A 23,287-nucleotide genomic window follows, 5' to 3' on the forward strand; every position below is an offset into this window, starting at 1 on the left:
TAAACAGAGACACTGATACAGTTTACATCATGTTCTTATTAAAGACTAAAATAATCTGTAAAAAGGTTTATTACCATGCTTGGCTTTTATAATTATTTATGTTGCACAGAAATTTATTTTCCGAATGCTTTTCTGAGGAAAAAAGAGTTTTCCTTTTTTGGACGATCTTAAAATAAATCCCAGATTGCCATCACCTTATAAATAATAATTATGAAGACCTTGAATGATGCATATGCTAGGCAGGTTTTGAGACTATGATCGGCTTGGGAATTTGTTATGGCATCAAAATTTAATGTGATAATATGGAAATGTAGTGTTGTTTACTGCCAGTCAGCAGCAAGCTCAAGTATCTCTTAATTGAGAAAATTAAATGCACATTGAATTTTGCAAAATGAACCATTGAACCTTAATAACTTTTACTTGCTACACCAATGTCCAGGTAAAAAGATCAAAGGTCACCAGGACCATATTAATACAACTGGCTTTTTACTCAAAATGCATTGATGGAGAAATGTTAAACTTCATAATTATGCATTAATATTAGACGCACATTGATGATACCTACCCACCATACGCATTTTGGGTAAAAATCTCAAGGTTGCAATGACCTTTGTTAGTCCCCTACCGGTTTACCGGAGGGTTTACCCTCCGTGTGTCTGTCCGTCCGTCCGTCCATCTGTCTGTCTGTCCATCCGTCAGTCCGTCCATCCACAAAACTGGATCCCGCGATAACTTAAAAAGTACTGAAAATATTTTCATGAAACTTGGTATATGGATAGATGGCAGTATGGAGATTATGCACGTCTTTTTCTTTTCTTCCTATGTTGAAAATTCTGGTTGCTATGGCAACAAATAGGCTTAAAATATGGCAAATTTTACACATAAACTGGATCCAGTGATAACGCTAAAAGTACTGGAAATATTTTTATGAAACTTGACATATGGGTAGATGGCAGTCTTGAGATTATGCACGTCTTTTTCTTTTCTTCCTATGTTGAAAATTCTGGTTGCTATGGCAACAAATAGGCTTAGAATATGGCAAATTTTACACATAAACTGGATCCAGTGATAACGCAAAAAGTACTGGAAATATTTTTATGAAACTTAAAACATTGGTAGATGGCAGTCTGGAAATTATGCACGTCATTTTCTTTTCTTTTATGTTGAAAATTCTGGTTGCTATGGCAACAAATAGGCTTAAAATATGGCAAATTTTACACATAAACTGAATCCAGTGATAACGCAAAAAGTACTGGAAATATTTTTATGAAACTTGACATATGGGTAGATGGCAGTCTTGAGATTATGCACGTCTTTTTCTTTTCTTCATTTGTTGAAAATTCTGGTTGCTATGGCAACACATAGACTGAAAATATGGCAAATTTTACACATAAACTGAATCCAGTGATAACTCAAAAAGTACTGGAAATATTTTTATGAAACTTGACATATGGGTAGGTAGCAGTCTTGAGATTATGCATGTCTTATCTGTTCTTCCTATTTTGAAAAAATATCAGTTGCCTTGGCAACAAATAGGCTTAAAACATGGCAAATAGAACAATATTTGTGATTATGTGATTAGTCAAAAAGAGCTGAAAATTTTTATGAAATTGCATCTTTAATTCAAGGGTTATCTCCTCTTTAAGAATTTTGCTTTTTTTTTTTTAAAATGTTATATTTTGGTAACAGGGATGTTTCAAATATTAACTTTAGAGTGTCCTCGTCCGTCCGTCTGTCTGTCTGTTCATAAAAACTGCTTCCTGTGATCACTTTTAAAGAACTTTTCCAACAAATTTACTTAAAATAGAGAAAAATTGAAACATTAGTGAATTGCCAATGGCCCTTCAGAATGTTGATGGGGTTCTAACCGGTAGGGGACTTATGGATTGCTTGCAATACTATGATAATTGCTTGTTTACTCTTGATTAAGTTTTTGTTTATGGTTAGTAACGTCAATCATGAATTTTAAAACTTGATATTTGGATACATCTTGAGGAGGTCTGTCCGCTGCATCAATTTTCAGGTCAAAAAGTTATATAGGTCAAGGTCAGTGTGACCTTTAATTCAAATTACAATGCATGGTCTTTATTTAGCAAATTTGCACTTAACTGTAATCCAACTCTGAAATGAGTGTAAATGGCCCTGTGAGACAGCTTGTGTTTATAGTAGCTCTTAAGAGTATGGTTTTACCAGTCTCTTACGATTTATGTATTTCACTGATGATTATGATTGTAATGTATGAGTGTTTGCTGACATTGGAAATCATATGAATTATAGATATCATCTCCCAGTGGAAATATAATGAATTATGGATATCATTTTCTAAGCGGAAAATCTTAGATTGTAGATATCATTTAAATTCCCTTTGGAAAATCAAAGATTGTTTGTAAATGATTTACTTTGTAAGTGGTAATTATAATGTTTTTGCAAGTAAAGATGGGAATAGTAGAGTATATATAAACACTGAATATGGAGATTGTGTTTTGTTCCAGTGGCACTTAAAATGTTGTAAAACTAGTATGTGCTGTTTCAGAGGCTTTACCATTATAAATTTACATATTAGACTTCCCTTTTTTTCAACTTTTGAACTTTGCATAAATGGATTGGACATGATGACAACTTGTTGTGTGGCAAGAATCAGTTCTCCAGTTCAAAAGTCAATGTCACATATGAACATCCAAGGTCATTATATGAATTTTTCTTATAAATGAAATGGTGATTTTGTCTGGCAAACAAGACTGTCATTCATGGATAGATTTTAGAATTATTTTGCATAAAAGTGTATAATATTATGTTAATGTTAAGAAGGCATTTCATGTGCAAGAGTTTACTCCTCATCTCAAAGGTCATGGTTACACCTTTTATTGTTAAAAGTTAAAGTTTATGAATTGATGGTCATACACATTCTTTCTCAAAAATCAAGATTTTGGGCGTGTTAATGTTTCTTTATTAAGTTTTTATAGTAACCATGCCTTTATTGTAAGGTGAAGGTCATTTACTGGGCCGAACTTGGAGGGCATTTATCTTTTTCCAGCACAAGGACTTGTTCATTAATTAAAAACATGTTAAATTAGCAAAATTGAATGGATTGTTGGTGCATTTCTGACAACACAGATTTTCCCCAACTCTCAGTCCATACATATAGACAAATTGAATTTTTTGTTAATTAGCAGAAAATCATTAAGCCATAGTGAATGTATTCTAAACATTTTCTGACATTCTGCAGTAGCTTGAAAGTAGTGCAGTTTTTAGATAAGTTAATACATCTAGTGTTGGAGCAGGTTTACTTTCAATTCCCACTAATTTAATTAATTTCTAATTTTACACTGTTTCCTGATTGAAATTTCTCACTGTTCACACAAGAATAGCTTCTCTCACAGTTACAAGAACATGCCTTGCATTGTCAGTGCTGAAAAGGATGACAGAAAAACTTTGGTTGATGCACACAAAAACTGTAAAGCACTCAGCGACGGAATGACATCCAAAACTTGCTTGGTGAAATCTCATGTGACTTTATTTCCATGATAGAAAGACACTGCATCCTGGAATAGGAAAAGAAAATAATTCCCAGTATTTCGTGCAATGTTGAAATCTGCAATGCATTAATGTGACATTTTTTGTGTCGCTTGAATGATATTTCATTTGAGAGAGATTTGCGTGCAAGTTTTATTATGTAAATATGGTTATCTTTTAATCCTTAAAGGCCCATTATTGAATTTTTCCTTTTATGGAAAGGGCAAATCTGTGTTTTATAATGTTGTAATAATGAATTAAGAACATGTGGGATGGTTATATCACTTAAAGAAAATTGCGTTGAATGTGAAATTAATTTTGATGAAAATAGTAAAATGTAATCAAAGTAGTTATTTTGACTGTACCATTCAAAATACTAATTCACTTACAGAAGTTACAGTGTACTTAAATTGCAACAGAGCAAAAGTTCTTGTAAGTGGCCCATGAGTATAACTTTCGGGCAACTGGAACAGGACATGAATTGAAAAATGAAAATTATATGAGCCGTGTCATGACAAAACCAACATAATGGGTTTGCGACCAGCATGGATCCAGACCAGCCTGCGCATCCGCGCAGTCTGATCAGGATCCATGCTGTTCGCCTACCAACTCTATTACAAGTGGAGAAACTGATAGCGAACAGCATGGATCCTGATCAGACTGCACGGATGATCCTATGTTGGTTTTTGTCGTGGCATGGCTCATATCAGTTTTGATGCATAATAAGTCTTAAACCTAGATTTTGCTTTTGTCAGTTCTGGTATTAAGGAAGCAGAAATCTTTTTTTTGAAATTTTCAAGACCTCAAAAAATGAGTGAAATTGTTTTCATTTCTTAGTGGAATAATTGTTTAATATTTCTTCAAAAGTTTTCTTTTATCTTATGTTGTAATTTTTACATTAAATAATGCAGATTTAACTACTCATTAACACACTAATTTATATGATGACACTATGTTGTTATGGCAACCTTTAGCCTTTGTGCATTATATATATCTGTCTATGAACCAAATTTATGTATTTCGTACAGTTTCAAACAGTGTGATATAAATAATATCTCATTGTTATGTTTAGAGATATATCTCCAAAAATTACATAAGATGAAAAATATACTTGGCTCTTTTAATGAACCAAATATCTATATTTCACTCAGGTTCAAACAGTGTGATATGATTTATATCTCACACATCATCTCCTTAAATATCATACCGATGATAATCATCATGCTTAATTTTTGCTCTTTGTTTTTTCAGGCACAAGAAAGTAATGAGTAAGTGCGAACAGAAAGAAACATATCTTGAAACAAGATTCACAAATGAGGAATTTGAAGCTGAAAATTACTGCAAGATGAATGAGTTGTACAAGAGAGAAAGCTTATGAAAGAAAAAATCAGTTGATTTGTTGTACAAGAATATCAGCATGTAGGGAAACAGAGCTTTTTAAAATCTGTGGTGTTTAATAAACAGACTGGTAAAATTATACCTGTTTAAAAGTACTGGGGAAAAAATGAGAAATTCTTAAGTGAAAAATTGTCATTAAACATAAGACAGAAATGATATATATCACTCTAGAAGTTGTGCAAAGTGGCGTAAAAAAGCAAAAGTACTCTACATGCATCTCTATACAGGAACAAAAATTATGAAGATTAATGACAGTGGAAGAAAAGCTTTCACTGTCGACAGCTTGCATGTAGTTAGCATCATGGTAAAAAAAAAAATTAACAGAAAATCTGCATTATTGTGAATAGCTTCTCTATCTATGTATATTACCACAGGGCTTTGTGTAGGAACATGAAAATAAGCACAAACTCATTGAAACAATCGGTTTGCATAAGATGTATGATTGTAGACATTGTTTGGTATACATATTTAATGAAGAATTCCCAACTGGCTTAGTTAACAATTTGAAATTGACGAGTAAATGCGTTATTGGGAATTACTGACATATTTATAGAATGGCTCGCACAAATTTCTCAAGGGAGCTCTTTTCTCATGCCATTAGGCAGTTTAAAATAAAAGAGGAACTAATAAACTTATAAAACGAGCTATACAGGAAAATGTGATGAGACACTTATTCCTGTTTGGTCAACAGTCTTTCTGTTGCAAGAAAACGGAAAATTAGGTTTTAAAGAAATGTGTGAGAAACTAGGCAATTATAGAAAAAAGTTAAATTCAATAATTTGAGCCTTATATATTAAGTCTTTTAGATTTTTTACTTGTTTTTGATTTGATACCATTTACAAAATTTTCTTCAAAATCATATAACTTTATTCTGGTGAGCAAATATTATATTAATTTTAGAAAACAAAATATTTTCAAAGGTTTAAAAGCAGAATCATCGATTTAAAAGATTAAGTGTCATAAACATGGAATTGTTAAAATTATAGCCTGAGTTCTCAAATTCAAAGCTTGGAAAAAGTTATTCTATATATAGTACATGTATTTAAACAAACTTACAACAAATTGATGTTACTATTTTAAGGCACTCTTTTCTGTTGTTTGCCTGATTTCTAAAGATAAAAGCCGCCATAAAGACTTGAACATTTGTTTAGATCAATTTTCTGCTATTTAACATCTATTTTAGAATTCTTTTACTGACTACAAAATTACCAGAGACATTGTGTTTCTTTTCAATATACACTATCTTAATATTGACTCTAAATGAAGTTTCAAGAATCAAGGCTAAAATAACTATAGATCTTGCTTGAAGAATGAAAAGAATGATTGATCAATGACCTTGTTGAACCCTAAAGAAGAATTTGAAAAAACTTATTGGTTTAAAAAAAATCCCTGACATTATAGTTTATACTAAAATTAAGTCAAAGAGACTTACAGTTACCTAAATGTCGCCAAAATCACCAAAATACATAAAAAATTAAGATCGGGCATAAAAAATACTAAAAGAATGAAGAGGACAGACCTTATAATAAACACAGGGAAAAAACAAACACAGAATATAATAAAACTACAAAGGAGACTGATTTTTGTTTATTGACTTAATTTAGACAGGAGATTGAAAATACATAAAAACAGACAATGAAATTATATAATATAAGGAAGACGGACAAAACCCCACACAGGGTTTTGTCCACTCTATAAAATGTTGATGTGTGGGGTTTTGTCCTACATTCGTGAATTAAAAAGGTCAGAGAATTTTGAAAATCTCAAGATATATATCCTGGGGATCTAAATTCTTATTAACATATTATACAGTTAAAAGCATATTGAGTGGAACGGAAAAAGAAGTAAGTACATATCCAACATTTATATAAAGATTATATTCAGATTCAGAAGAATTGAATTTAGACTTTAATTTAACCCATTACCAGATAATATACGCCCTTTTTACCCCCTCCCCTTTTTGCTTTCTCAAATTGTTAAAAAATGCCTCATTTAGGCCCCCAAACACTTGTTTTTGTTTGAGAAATGTTGTTTAAAAAATTGACCACTTTTTCGGCGCGGCCCCCATCCAAAAGATACATCAGGGGGTTGCCAGAAGGGAGATGTGCCCCCTTCTGTTTGGGGGGTTTGAAGGGGGCGGAGTCCCCCTCATCGCCAAGAAAATTTTGGACTTGTGGGAGGCTAAAAATGGCCCCAGGTCGATCATAAGGTAATGTGTAACCAATGCTGAAAAGCCTTTGACTCTATCTCAATCCATTGAGAAGTGGCAGCACTTTGAAATCAATTTTGATGGAAAAAATCAAGGCAAAATAGTGATTTTTGGCAATTTTGAGATGTCCCCTAGTTGCCATGATAACAGGAAATTTCAGACTGAGCATGTTGTTAAAAAGGCAATGGTCCAGTCAACATTTGTGCCAAGTTTGATTAGTATTGAAGCAGTTTTTATAGTTTTATAGCAACTTGAACTTGTAACGGGAGACTTTTCAATGAAAACAGCCATTTTTCACAAAATGCTCATGGGGTAATGGGTTAATAATAAAAGGAACAATTTAATGACCTTGTCAATGATTAAAAAAAATATAAAATACTTACTGCAAAGATGACAAGAAATAGACAATAACAAATCATTAGATCAGATTTATAGCTGCTGATACATGATGTATTAAATAAAATCAATTTGAGCCGCATCACAACAAATCCAACATAATGCATTTGCGACCAGCATGGATCCAGACCAGCAATCGGGATCCATGCTGTCCGCTAACCAACCCTATTACAAGTAGCAAAACTGATAGCGAACAGCATGGATCCTGATCAGCCTGCGCATTCGCGCAGTCTGATCCATGCTGTTCGCTATGGATCCTGATCAGACTGCGCGAATGCGCAGGCTGGTCTGGATCCATGCTGGTCGCAAACGCATTATGTTGGTTTTGTCATGGCGCGGCTCATTTATCAAAAATAATCAAAATCAATATGCGAAACATTTTCTATAAACAAAAACAATTAATAAATAAAAAAAATAATTGATCAAAATTAAAATGTAAATATTTTCTTTCTATGTGCCAAAAAATAAATTAATCAAAGGCAATCAAAATCAATAAGCAAACATTTTTTACCAAAACATGAAATCATATTTAATAGAAATTTATACATTAACATTTTCTATGTACCAAAAAAAACCCAATAAATCATAGTTGCAAGAAATTAATAGGTAAACATTTTCAAAACATGAGCTATCATATTTAAAGCAGATGGCGCTATATTACCCCAAACACTAGGAATCTGAGCAAAATATTCTCAATAAATTGCAATAAAGGTGTCAAAACTGATTAGTTTTTGTAAACAATAGGCAGAAGTTTACAGTTGGCACCTCACAGGTACATAGAGTAAGCTGATCTGTTTTTTTTACACTTACATTAACATCAATGAAAAATTGGTAGATTATGTGAATTATTAAGTTCAGTTTGCTTAACAAGATTGAAGGTTGTGGAAAATTGATAATAACTTAGCTTTTTATAAATAATATATCAGGTGAATTTATTTTAAGGAACTGTTTCGACCTGCAACGAGTTTACACAAGTCTTAAGTCTTGATCTGTAATAATGTTTTTTTAGGAATTAAGACCTATAGTGTAATTTAATTGGCATGACAGAATAATGATGATAATGACCTCTTGATCAATTTTGTTAAGCAATAGGGAGTATACATGTATGAGGGTTTTTTATATCCTATGAGGGGTTATGGCCATTGATGAATAGACTATGTATGATTTGTGAAGCCTATGAGAGATTTGACCTATGAGGGGTTATGACCAATGAATGGACTACATATTATGTGTGAAGCCTATGAGAGATTTGACCTATGAGGGGTTATGACCAATGAATGGACTACATATTATTTGTGAAGCCTATGAGAGATTTGACCTATGAGGGGTTATGACCAATGAATGGACTACATATTATTTGTGAAGCCTATGAGAGATTTGACCTATGAAGGGTTATGACTGATGATGAATGAACTATTTTTGAGTTGTGAAGCCTATGAGAGATTTGACCTATGAGGAATTTTATCAACTCATAATGATGTTCATCTCATAAGAGACATAGTTATGAGGAATTCATCATCACTCATAAGAGGTTCAAAGATGTGAGAAATAAAAATTTATGAGTGTTTGAGCCCAAATGAGAAAGAAATTTATCAGCCCATAATGATTCAAGTCATAATATAATTATTTACCTGTAAGAAGTATCAGCTTGAGCAGTAATTTTGACTATGAGATATTTCGGTTGAATGAAAAATTCCATTTTTTCTTCAACTTGTAATGATCTCTAATGATCTCATGAGAGATTTAGACCTATGAGAAACTTCAACCTGTGATTGTTGTAGCCTTTAAAAAAAATAAAGATCTTAGTTTGTCAACTAATGATAATGAGGATTTAAATATTATCACTGGTTTATACCTATAAGCAATATTAGATTTGTAACTATTCCAACTCTGAAGATATATATTTTAATTAATATTATTCATATCAAGATATTAATTCTGAATTTTGCATTGTTAGTGATCTGAATTAAAGAGAGATTTCAACCAATTAGAATATATATAAAATTGATAATGTTTGAAGTGCTGGTTTGAATAAATTTTATCACCTAATTTGTCCCCCGTGAGATCTATTATTATTCGTTCGGTCCTCATTAAGCAAGAATGATTTGACCATGTATTATTAAATCAATGAGGATTGGTCACATGGACTTCTCTCGCAATTGTAATATTTCCGCAATAACAGCCATTTCCATACTAGAGCATTGACGCATATCTCTAAATTCTAAAAATAGTTTTATGACATTTACTGTGACAGTTTTTCATTGTTTTCCGACATTCTCATATTAAATCTATCAATGGAGACTGCGATGCTTTGATATTTCAATACTTGTTATGTATTTAAGTCATTCACTTTATGTAAAATAGCAGGTGTGGGAAGATTGCGCTAATCAGTAGAGAGAGAAAAAAATTGATCGGTCTTCATCATCGTACCTGGGGACTACGCCTTTTAATGAATTTGGTATAAACAATGAGAAAATTGGAAAAAACTGATACAGCGTTAGCCATAGAGATTCACCTAGGAACAGTCAGGTTTAATATGCCGATAAACTTGTAGGGAATTAATCAACAAAAGAGCAACTTTATTTAAGTCCTAGCTAAATAACTTGTGTGCAGAGGTTGATTTAATAAAATGTGTTTCATAGCAAACATTGACCATTTGTTTCTGATGAAAGGAAAACAATCTTGAAGGAGTGTATTTTTGGATTAATAATAGTGCTGAAATAATAAGCTGAAGACTGGCTTTACATTTTATTAACAAGTAATAAACACTGATGAAGAACCAGATGGGTTCAAAACTGTTAAATTTTAGTTCAAATATTGTCTATATTAATCTTTTGTTCATGTGAATTCTTTGTATTCTTCTGTTTCAACCAGTTAGTAAACTCACAGTTAACAGTGAGTTCAATGACAAAAAGGAACACAGGCAGTAAAATTTGTCTTGTTCGATTTTGAAATATAAGTAAAAATATATGTATAAATTATCTTATAAGCATGTGGCACTTATTTATCAGAAAAAGAAAACATAGGTATTGACTATAACAGTGATTGACTATAACAGTGTTATTCCACGGATATTAATATGTTTATATATGGTGTATACGCTAATATATGGCGTATATATAGATATTCCATAAATGGAAATACAGTATTTTAAAGGCAAGCAGTGTACGGAGCTGAACATAAAAGCTAGTGTATCTGAGAGAGGATGTCTATTATCATTCACTTGATAGATATTCTAGATACAAATTTCAAAGACAGGGGAGTATTATATGATTTTATGAAACAGGAAGCCTTAATGCAGTATTTAAACAGAGGACGGCACTAAAATATATCCTAGTTAAGTGAAGCTATTGACTTCTGTGAAATTTACAATATTGAAAAGAAAATTGTTGGTCAATATTTCTAACAGAATAAAGCTTCTTTGATGAACTAATGTTTGACAAGTGATCTATTTGATATGAACTTGAGTTTTAGGAAATGGTATTTGGAATATTGAATACTGACCTTTATTTAGGGGAGGGTAATACGTAAATAATATACCGGAACAGAGTAAATAATATACCGGAACGGAGTAAATAATATACCGGAAAGGGGTAAAGAATGGAGGGTGGACAGAAATATCGTGACATTTTTAGATCCTGGCTACAGAAGCAGACAATATGTTACAGAGGAGAAATTTAAGTATTTGAAACAAAAAAATATACGTTTGGATGGAAGAGTATTTGAATAATTAAAGAAAGTTGATGTATATTATACCTGGGAAATGAATCGTATATTTTAGCAATATTCAACATTTATAATATATATATGATTTATATATATACTGTATATAATACCTGGAACGGTAAAGTATATCTAAGTAAAGGTTAAATATTTTTTGAGAAATATATATACCTGGAGACTGTTGATATATGTAATATCTATCTAAGTAAAGGTTAATATTGAAAAAAAAAGGCGACAGAGCGATTCATTTAAGCCTGTTAACAGTCTGTTAGAAACGTTAATATTGACAGCGACAGAGATTTATATATACAGATATATATGAAGTAACTGTTGATTGTGAGAATAGTATGGCACTAGATAGACGAGTATGATAACTCTCTAGGAGAAATGATTCCTCCTCACTTGTATAGCATTCTTTCTTTATAAAAAAATATATATAGAAATTTCCGCAGAGAGTGAAAGGGGGGATACAAAAAAAAAGCTAATAACTCTTGATATATGGAATCGTGTTTCGCACACAGTATTATGTTATCGCTGATGTAGAAAAAGAAAGTGGGAAGGAATTTGTTTTAAGATTGAATAAAAAAAGTCTGGTAATTTATACATGTGTGACATAGGGGTGAATTAAATCTTTTTTTTCATAACACCAGGAAGAATGGTGAAATTGTCTGAGAGAAAGGATTTAGTTTCTTTGTTAAGAATTAAAGGCACTGGATTTTGTATATAGGGAGAGAAGAAAAGAGTTGGAGGAATTAGATAACATAAGCTAAGAATATTTTATTCCGAGACTTTTATTAGTAAACAAGCACTGTGGATTACAAGGTTTTTGCTGAACAGGAGCAGATAATTATTTGACAGTATTCTGGAGCATTGCTGGGATAGATTTGTATTGGTGGAATGTCATAATGTTTTATGATAAAAGCTTATATAATATTTACACCTTGGAAATCAGATTTTCACTGCAAACGTTGCCATAAAATAACATACTGGCAGTAACGATGTATTGATTATATAAATATATAAACAGGTGTATATGTTTGAAGGCATAAACGGATTTTAGATGACGCATTCTGAAGATAAAAAATAACGTGTGGGCAGTACGGTAAATTATTTTCGATGTTCTGTTTTTGAATTTGTCACCAGAAATGAGAACATAAGATAGAATCATAGTTGATTACGAGCAAAACAGGTAATTTAATAGTGCCAGCAGTATTGAAAAGCAAATGGAATAAATTTAAATAGTAGTAAGTACACACGACATTGTACAATATTGAAATTACGGAATATTGGAAGTGTCAAAAGGTATAAATTAATCTAAAACTTGCATAATATGAATGTAGAGTTTAGAAAATACAAAATATTGTATGATTTAAGAACATTGAAAGACTAGTGTAGAATATTTTAAGTATAGAATAACTGAAATTAGAGAATTTGGAAGTAATTAGAACATACTGAAAGCATACAATATTGAAATTGTTTAAATATGAAAATAAAGAATATTAGACTTATTTAAGAAGGAGGACATTATATGCATACAATATTGAAAATATAGAATATTGAAAGTGTACAATATGGAAAATATAAAATATTGAAAGTGTACAATATTGAATGTATAGAATATTGAAAGTGTACAATAATGGAGATATAGAATATTTAAAGTGTACAGTATTGAAAATATAGAATATCGAAAGTGTACTATATTAAAAATAAAGAATATTGAAAGTATACAATATAGAATACTGTATTATACAAGTGATTTTTGGAAGAACACACGCAATATTGAAAGTAATGAAATATCAAAATAAATGCAGTATATAATGGTGCAATGTAAAGGAGATAATCAAAGTGATATTTACAAATGCTATCAATTCAATATGCAAAATTTTGTATAACTTTTATTTAAATTTTGCATATTGAAGTTAATCAGGTTTTTAATTGGCAGGTAGCAGAATTTATTATTTGAAACGGAAAGATGACCATAATTTAGCTAAGCAAATCCACCCACACGCAAAACACATGCACACAAATACATTGATGTTTCTGAGAAAATTTCTGGAATTTATTTGTTTATAATAAAAAAAAGGAATTTTGTGTTCAAAATAGTGTACGATCCAGTTGCTAACACTTGAAAAAATGAAAGAAAAAAAGAAAACCAGGGAGATTTATTTCAACCTACTTAAGAGTGAAGAGCCCTTCAAAACTTGATTAAATGGTTAAGACAATAATTCTCAACAAGTAATCATTTATTTCGAAAACTTTCACTTTCATGATCAAAATTCCTCCAGTGAAAATAATGGTATGTTTTAGAGTTATGTAGATGCTATTAAGTTTGCTCAGATGCTTGTTAGACTGGATTAATTTATATAAAAAAAATACCTTCGCTACCTCTGTTTGGAAGACGCTTCTTCATTTGAAACAAATTGTTTAATGGATATATTGTTATGCAATACACATTGTATTGTGTTTTTGGAATATTTTTTTTGCTGTTTCGGAGAAATGTGATGCTTTTCTACTAATGGAAATCCATTAGACAAAATTGTATTTAAAGGCACTGAGAGAAAAGTGGATTAAAACTTTGGAGAGCTAGGGAAATGTAACCTTTTGTTGTGAAGATTCCCTGCTAGCATTCACAGCTGATTAAATCACTCTGTTGTTATTTGTCGAAGTAGAACATAAAGCTTTCAAAATAAATAAAAAACCATAATGGAGACGGCATTAATCGTTCAAATGATTTTGCTGATTGTAGTAATGGTCGTGACAATTGGAACTAATGTCATAACTTTGTTCGTAATTGCGTGTACCGATTATTTACGGAATATTAATCGAGTGTACCTGTATTCAATGACAATTTCCGACCTGTGCATTGGATTGTTCATATTTCCGTTTGCACTGTACAGTTTGATAATAAATTCACTCGGTTATCCGGAAATTAACGAAAAATTATGTCACTTACAAGCATACACATTAATTGTGTTGTTTTTATCGGGATTATATGCAATAGCATGGATGAATGTTGACCATTACGTCGCAGTGCGTAAACCAGAACGATACAAGGTTATGATGTCGCCACCAAGGTCACTGTGTTGGATTGGTTTTGCATGGATAGCCGCGGTCAGTTTTTGTTCGCCACCCATGTTGAGTTTCCAGGACACGCGGTATTATGATGAAGTGTTTGTTTGTACAATATACATAGGCTCAGAAATTCCATATTTTATCACTGCCGGAGTATTAGCTTTAATTCCACCTCTGTTAGTGCTGTTAGTCACAGACATATACCTTTTCACTCACGGGTTCAAGAAAAAACAAAAAATGTATGAAGCTGTATTACTGGACGTTTCATCACGTCCACGGAATTACCAAATCAACTTTTTAGTGTCAGTAATCTATTTCACAACTTGGTTGCCATGGTGTTTAGTACGTATTAGTAGTTTTTACGTAGAATTCATTCCGCAAGAATTACATTTCGTAACATTTTGGATCGCCATGGGAAATGGATTTTATAAGTTTTTTGTGTACACTGCAATGAGCGTTGAATATAGACGTGGCTTGCGAGAACTGCTGAGGCATTGTTGTTCCATGGTAAAATGTAACTGCTGTGATACTGTGTTACCAAGGAGACAAAACTTGACTGTTAACTTGACGGCGACGCGTGTTGTTGCTAAACCATCCACCAGCGGACCACCGCCAACCCACGTCTAACCATTTTAAGTTTTCGGGCCAAAAATCTAAAAAGTTATATATATTCAAGCATTTAATACAATACAATGTTTATATGTTAAATGTTTTATCAAGGTGGTTAAATGATTATAAGTGTTCATATTATTTGTTTTGCAAAAACCTTATTTTTAAATTCATGTTCATTATCAAACGTTTGTAGTTGTTGTTTTTTGTAACCTTAGATAATGTTCTGAATCAGTTCTTTGTATTGTAAAGTAATAAAACACAGGTTTTTATCTGTGTGATATCTTAAATATGTAAAGCATTTTTCTACACATCTTATTATACAATTACATTTACTGTACATTCGTAAAAATATAAAGAACACAGTTGTTTGTTTTGGTCATATATGGAGTATTTCTCAGTACATAATGGAGGAATATTGTAACTTTTTCTTTGCACAGCTTGCTCGTTAATTATTCATTTATTCTCTTATGAAGGTTGTGTCTAATGTTGTGCATTCTTTTGTCTCAAGTAAATATTGTTAATAAGAAAAATATATGCCAACTGGCATAAGATTTTTGCAGTGTTTTAGTATTGAAATGGACTTTACATGATTTTATGAACATGAATCAATGTTATTTTTCATAATGATGGTATAAATATAATTCTTTATTATCAATCAATCAGCTGTCAGTGAGACACCGACATAATATGGCTTGGCAAGTTAGTAGTTGCTTCTCCTTTATATCCCAGTGGGTTTTAATCCGAGAGACAGAATGGTGATGCTTTTACTCATTTGTGCCTGAAATAAATTTTTTGTACTGAAGGGCACCTGAGTAAAGCTGGAAAGATACCATATGACCTATACGTGTTGCTGCCATGTAGAAAAAAACAACAGAAAATAATTTATCAGTTAAAATGAAGTTCTGTAGATCTATCATCGTACTCTTATCTTATCTTGTCAGTTTCTATGTCTTCATGTTTACCCCCAATGTCTATGATAAAAGGAGAAAAAAGAATTGCTTTTTTTCTAAGGTTGGGAAATTTGTCCCACTGCTTATCCCTTTAAGTATGTGAACATCAAACTTCTATGTTTCCTCATTAAGAGCTAGCAATGCCAGACTCTATATAAATTTTGTGCGGCCCATTCGCTTTATTCAAAACAGTTTACTGCTCAGTCTGATATATTATTAATAATGAAATATATCCCTGATGGGATAGTCTGGAATTGAAACTGGGACAAGTCCAATATACAAAATTAGGATGGAAGGGACTAAGCTGATCAGAATATTTTCAGTGTTGATTTATGTTTGCTTTGAATTTCTTATAATATTTAAAATCCCATATTTTGAAACATTTCATAAATATACTAAACTTCTTTTTGTTAAAATGCATAAGGCACTGAATATGTATGTTCTAAATGTCTTTAATCAATATGACAAACTTGGTCAAGGTATGTCAATCAATATGACAAACTAAGGTCAAGGCAGGTCCTAAAATTCTAAAATCAATATGACAAACTAGGTTAAGGTATGTCCTAAAGTTCTTAAATCAATATGACAAACTAGGTCGGTCAGTGTAGGTCCTAAACTTAAATCAATATAACAAACTAGGTCAAGGAAGGTCCTAAAGTTCTTTAATCAATATTACAAACTAGGTCAGTGTAGGTCCTAAAGCTCTTAAATAAATATAACAAACTAGGTCAAGGAAGGTCCTAAAGTTCTTTAATCAATATGACAAACTAGGTCAAGGTATGTCCTAAAGTTCTTTAATCAATATGACAAACTAGGTCAAGGTATGTCCTAAAGTTCTTTAATCAATATGACAAACTAGGTCAAGGTAGGTCCTAAAGTTCTTTAATCAATATGACAAACTAGGTCAAGGTAGGTCCTAAAGTTCTTTAATCAATATGACAAACTAGGTCAAGGTATGTCCTAAAGTTCTTTAATCAATATGACAAACTAGGTCAAGGTTTGTCCTAACGTTCTTAAATCAGTATGACAAACTAGGTCAAGTGAGAGCGTGTTGGAGTGATTAACATGTTGGACTTTGTAATCTAATATTGCTGGCTCTCTTGGTTCAAACCCCATCAGGGGCAAGACGTTTCCGTGAGCAAGAAACTTAACTTTCATAACTTAGTACTAGTTAATGCTTAAGGAATAGATTTGAAAGTAACAATGTCAATACGGTTATAGCTAATCCTACACAATCAAACAGAAACAAATTCTGTATAATCTAAAGAAAGTCTGCATCTGAACTAAACATCTGTTGTTAATTAAGATTGGGTGATTTATATAGTGTTACTCAAATGATTGATGCTAGAAATTATTACATTTGTTTAATTATTACAATATTTTGTACCATGTTATATTTAATGTTATATTTTACTGTTACTTTTTTTGAAAATTCCTTCATTATAAAATTGAGTTTTGTCACTTTGGTGATAGAAATTGTTTGTATCATGCATATTCATGTATAAGAACACTGTGAATTTTTGTTAAATTTTTTTTTTTGTTAAATAGGGTTATTAACAATTCATAATACATTTTACTGGAATCTAATTTTTGTGTCCTGTCCATAATTTTATTATCCCTTGATTTATTTTGAAATAGTATACCTTAAATGTTTACAATGAATGACATGATCTGTTGGGTGCAAGACACTGGCTAGTTACTCAAAGTTCAAGGTCACTTATAGAGGTCAAAGGCCAAAATTAGAGTATATTTTTCATGTCCTGTCCATAACTTGGGTTGTTCCTGTATGCATTCAAACAAGTATTCACCACATCATGAGTTAATGTATTGTATGCAAGACCCAGGTGACTGTAGCACAAAGGTCAAGGTTACATAAATGTCAAAGGCAAGTCTAATTTTTTTTTTTTTAAATTATGTTCAATCCATGCATATTTAATCATTTCTTTGGACAAATGTTCACCTTTTTAATCTAACTCGGATTCTATTACCAAGCAAAATCTTTGTCTTCTATTTTAAACTTTAGACAATGTGTTTTGCTGTTTTATCAGTATTAATATGTATTGTTTTTCTAATTGATAAAATGCGTAAATCTAATAATGATTTAGAAATTCCCTTGGTGTTACTTTATTTGTTCATGTTTCTACAAGGTCTAAAAGATTTTAATAAAATGTTAAGCTCCTTTAAACTTTATATTGAATGCTTAATAATTGTCATTTTTACCTTAACATTTTTAAAGATATAACTAATTATTTGGTGCTAAAAATTTTTGAAAATAAGTATAATTTTATATATGCTGTTGAGTGATGATAACCCTTGATAAACCTTTGCAGTAGAGATCCAGGCTGGCCTGCATAACCATGCAGGCTGTATACTGTTGGTTTCTTAATTTTAGCAATTTTATGTTTCTAAACCCCTCATGTTAACAATGGACTGGTCCAAATTTCAAAGCAGGATCAGTCTATTATATAAATTTAGCTGGGTTAGGGTTTAGAAACCTGTTTGTTTTAGTGTAATAAATAATGAAAGTTTTTCATTTAAAGGGACTCTACTGAGGTTTTATGACTTCACAGAACTGAAAATATTTTTCCGAGATTGCTGGACAATTTGATATAGATCTGAACCAATAACTTGTCAGCAAATTGCCAATCAAATCCTACACCCTGTTTTTTTCCAGAGTAATCTTTTTTGTGTACAAAATGGCCAAAAAATGAAAAGTGTAATTCTTTTCCTGCAAATTTGACTAACAGTTGAACTAGCTATCAATTTTAAGTTAATTCTGAGTATATTTCTTAATTATCATTGGCAGAATTATCTTCATTAAGTAATTCACTTGATCTATGTAAAAAATTCAAATTTTTATGTTATTAGCCTTTTTGACCTCAGTGGGGTTCCTTTAACCCATCATGATTTGTATTTTGTATATATTATAATCATTGTACTGAATCAATTTTGTTGATCTCTTTGGTCATACTGATATTGTATAAATATCTGCTTCTGGTACTGATTCATAAATTTGCTGGTTATAATATGTGATACTATAGGATAAGACAAGGTTCATTATGACATTTATATGTTACACCATTTTTCTTACAACAGCAGCAGTCTGCTTTGGTATCTGCACTTGGAACACTATCATTCATCTTGTAGTTTGACAAGTAGATTAAGACTTGAGACTATTATTGTGTGCATGTAGTCGCAGATAAATGCACAGAGTAATTAAAGGTGCGTGCTCGAAACTTTGATGAAATATTAGTAACTAAAGGGTAGCAGTCAATTTTTTCCCCTAAAATTAGTTGTGAGTGAAAAGGGGACCAGACCAGTTAATATTTTTTGGGGGGGGGGGGGGGAATTAAGTCTAAATTTTGTTAAACATTATTAACTAAAGGGAAGAAGTTGATGGTTTGATTAAAATGAGAAACTTGAAAGTGTTATAGTAAAAAATACAGTGAACATCAGTAAGTAAAGCAAAGTGGTGAAAATTTGTAACTGAAAGGGAGCAGTCAAAAAATTTATTTAAAAAAATGTTACTGCATGATAATTAAGCCCGGTCAGCAATCAATGTTTTGAGAAAATTATTCATATGAATGACGAGATGATGCAAAGCAGATATTGAAAAAGTAATTATCGTCATTTTGAAGCTTTAATGAACAATTTCTTTATTTTAATTTATAATAAATATAGTTTTTGAAAAATGAGTATAATTTTCATAAGTTATAAACTACATAAAAGAATATAAAATTTATTATATAATAATGTGGTAAAGATAACTTTATTACTATAAAAATGTTACTAAAAAGCTCAATTTTAAAGCTTCTTGCATTCATGTAAAATGCATTATAGTTATATAAGCTTAGTTGCTCTTGCTAATAGACTTTATGAGTCAAAAATTAAATGATAAATCTAATCAATACCCTTATTTATTCCATTAATGTTTGTTTTATTACTGAATTAATTAATTTGTTAAAAGCAATTTCAGAGAACATTAATGAGGGAATTTCATGTGCTTTAATGAAATGTTGAGGTTAAATGACTGCATACAGAACAGAATAGGGAAATAGTAACATGTTTATATATTTAATACACATGTTTCTAGAAGAAAATTTACATATGTTGCATTTGTAATGTCTGGCCTATAACTATCTCAGCCTTTGATGGATTTGGAATTTATGTGTTAGAAATGTTTATGTTAAACCCTCATGAGTTAATGTTTCCAGTCCCAATTCCATATTCCAAGGTCGAAAGTCAAGGTCACTTTTAGAACTCAAAGGTTATTTCTGATTCTTAACTATGTTTTTTTGTCACCTGTATCACTCCTTAAAGGTGTAACATGTATATGAGATATGAGTTGTCATGATATAAAATACTTTTAAGGCAAAAATCACCATTTAGTTGACCATTTTTATTAAATATTATGTAATATAAACTTGTACTTAATGGTTATATTACATTTTGTAAACAAGAGAATATGTATAATAAAATTGCTTTTAATTATATTTGCCATTGGGCTTTCATACTACGCTTTTTATTCCTTTCTTTAAATCCATTAGTAATTAATACAACAAAAAATAAATTATCTCTCACAAGTATCAGAACTTAATTGTTCACGGGGGATTCCTTAAATATTGTGAAATTCTCAGACCATGTAATTGTTGCTTAATTTCCCTAGATGACTGGGGCATATCAATTTTATAGTTTTATATGGAGACACTACCTTAATGGAATTTGTAGTGTTGGAATTTTTAACCTTCAATGTTGGAAATAATGACCATTATTTCAAATGAAAATAATCTCACAAAGATGGAATAGGTGGAAATAATCGCTTTTATTTGGAATAATCAAGAGTAGTTTCCCCTTAACCTGCTAAATTGAATAGAAAGTGGTAAGTTTTGCCTCCAGTTTAGAGCCCGGCCAGCTTACTTGTCCAGGCTATCTGACTTTTAAGGCTATTATAAAAGTTTTCTGACTAAATTTGATTTTTTGTCATCTTGATATCTCCAAATTGATAATGGCTGGTCTCAGAAATGCAAGCTCGGCAATTTTGTGCAAGAAATTTGGCAGGTTATGTCAGTTAACTGGAAGATTATTTATTTTCCATTTTCTAAAATTGCTCTGTAATTTTGATATTATAATTTAATGTTATTTTAGAAAGTGCTCTCTTATAGTTTATGAAAGAACGCAATTTAATTATAATGCAACTGTTTTGAGGTTTTTGGTAATTTTCTTGGAGGATTTTGGTAATTTTGTAATAAGTTTTTTGGTCTTTTTTGTCTGTATTTGTGTTATTTAGCTGTTATTATTGGTATAAAATGTTATTATCTGTTGTTTTTTGTGTTCATAAATTATCATAATAGCAAAGTTTCCTATGAGTGTAGAAAGTTACTGTTTTCAGTTATGAAAAAGTTTTTGGTTTGTGACAATGGCATTATGTGACTTGATCATCATTTATAATGTTGATATATTGATATATCATTGTTTTAAACATACATGTATGTGCCAAGTTTACTTCAATTTCATTTTTATATAGCTAATGATCATATTCAAGAAGGCTGGAACAAAAAATGATTGAAGGCCTTTGTCACCACTGTAAACCCAGGCAAGATTGTTTAAATCTGTGTGGTTTGACCCGGCTATTATGATGTTACTGGTGATTGTACAATTTTCAAATTTCCATCTTGATATCTCTTAAAACTTATAACGGGCAATATCAAAATTTTAGCTGGACAAGTGGCAGTGTGGCCGAGTGGTTAACATGTCAGACTAGTAATCTAAGGATTGCTGGCAGCGTGGGTTTAAACCCTGATGGGGGCAAGCTGCTGTTTCCTTGAGCAAAACTTTTATACTCATTGTTTAGTACTGGTTGGTTCCAGGAATGGTTTCAATGGTGATTTTAATCAGCACAATCAAGCTTAAATAAATTTTGTAGAAACTTAAATTCATGTAAAATAAATAAAAGGTTATTAGTTATGTTACCACATACCTTTTCCAACCAGTAGAACAATTTGTTATATCATTCTTTGTGTTGGTCTTGTGTAACATTAACTCAAATGTTAAAATAATTATTCTAAAAATGCTAGAATTTGATTGGTTGATTCTGAACATTGACTTGATAATTGACCAATGGCTGAGTTTCATTGGTTTCAATATATGGTAGCTGTCAGATCATGGTCAGCATTGTTTGCTATTTGTTCCATAATTATTTTGATATTTTCCTTTAAAAAGTTGTATGGTTTTATCAATATTGAAATATAGACAGACAAGCTGATTTAAGGTACAGCTACCTATTGCAGTTCAAGGGGAAAGGACCTAGGCCTACTGTGGTAAGGGGAAAGGACTTAGGCCTGCTGTGGTAAGGGGAAAGGACTTAGGCCTACTGTGGTAAGGTGAAGGATGTTGGCCTGATTATATAGAAACATTATTTTTCATGTTAAGAAGGATTTATTTATGGTTTCATAATTTTATATTTGTAGTGAAAATTGTACATGGTATTTGAAATAATATGATTTAGTAGGTTATAAACTGTACTTTTGTTACTGTTGTACTATACCTATATTGAAATCAAACATTTCCATTGTTTAATGTTATAATTGAATAAAAATAATGTAAAATATATGTCTATGTATTTCTTTGTTTGCTATTTTCTTTGCTCCCAGATGGTTTTGGATTGGGTTTATACCATGCATGCTTTGTAATTTAGTACTTTAATAGGATTAAAAGGCTAGAAGTTGTCAGTCCAGTGTCAGTTTAAAGTGAATTGGTCTATACTGTATAATGGTAGGTCTGTAATTCACCAGATAATTGTTCATTCTAAATCACATAGAACTTTATCAAGACTTTCTTTCAAACAGATTCAAAATAATATCCAAAATCTTTACCAAGATTTTCTTTCAAGAACATTTCATAGGTATATTGAAATTATACATTTCTATTGTTTTTATTAGCTCACCTGAGCATATGCTCAGGGTGAGCTATTAGGATCACTCTTCGTCCGTCGTCCGTCGTACGTCGTCCGTTGTCCGTTCACACTTTTCAAACGACATCTCCTCTGAAACAATAAGGCAGATCATAATGAAACTTCACAGGGATGTTCCTTGTGTGAAGCCTTAACAAAGTTGTTCAAAGAATTCCATTCCATGCAGAACTCTGGTTGCCATGGCAACCAAAAGAAAAAACTTTAAACATCTTCTTCTAGATAACCAAAAGAGCTAGAGCTTAGATATTTGGCATGAAACATCTTCTATTGAGTGTCTACCAAGATTGTTCAAATAAAAGCCCTGGGGTCAAAATTGGCCCCGCCCCAGGGGGTCATTGATTTTCCCTATAGGCATATAGTAAAAACTTAAAAAAATCTTCTTTTAAAGAACCCAAAGAGCTAGACCTAAGATATTAAGCATGAAACATCTTCTAATGAGTGTCT

General features: G+C 31.4%; 2 protein-coding genes across 2 annotated transcripts in view; both read left to right on the top strand.

The window, feature by feature from the left end:
- The window catches only part of LOC132747440 (dipeptidyl peptidase 2-like), a 137,629-nt gene that overhangs the window by 81,659 nt on the left and 32,683 nt on the right, over nucleotides 1-23,287 (top strand). The gene's annotated exons all lie outside the window — the stretch shown is intronic.
- LOC132747441 (probable G-protein coupled receptor 21) lies at nucleotides 12,971-17,294 on the top strand. The gene has a single exon (XM_060736826.1). The coding sequence runs from the start codon at nucleotides 13,943-13,945 to the stop codon at nucleotides 14,936-14,938; it is 996 nt and encodes a 331-aa protein (XP_060592809.1). The 5' UTR covers nucleotides 12,971-13,942; the 3' UTR covers nucleotides 14,939-17,294.

The sequence above is a fragment of the Ruditapes philippinarum genome, unplaced genomic scaffold, assembly GCF_026571515.1.
Source record: "Ruditapes philippinarum isolate M1 unplaced genomic scaffold, ASM2657151v2 ctg368_1_1_1_1, whole genome shotgun sequence".
NCBI classification, from domain to species: Eukaryota; Metazoa; Mollusca; class Bivalvia; order Venerida; family Veneridae; genus Ruditapes; species Ruditapes philippinarum.

Coding starts and splice junctions, on each gene's coding strand:
- LOC132747441 (XM_060736826.1), top strand. CDS start 13,943: ATGGAGACGGCATTAATCGTTCAAATGATTTTGCTGATTGTAGTAATG.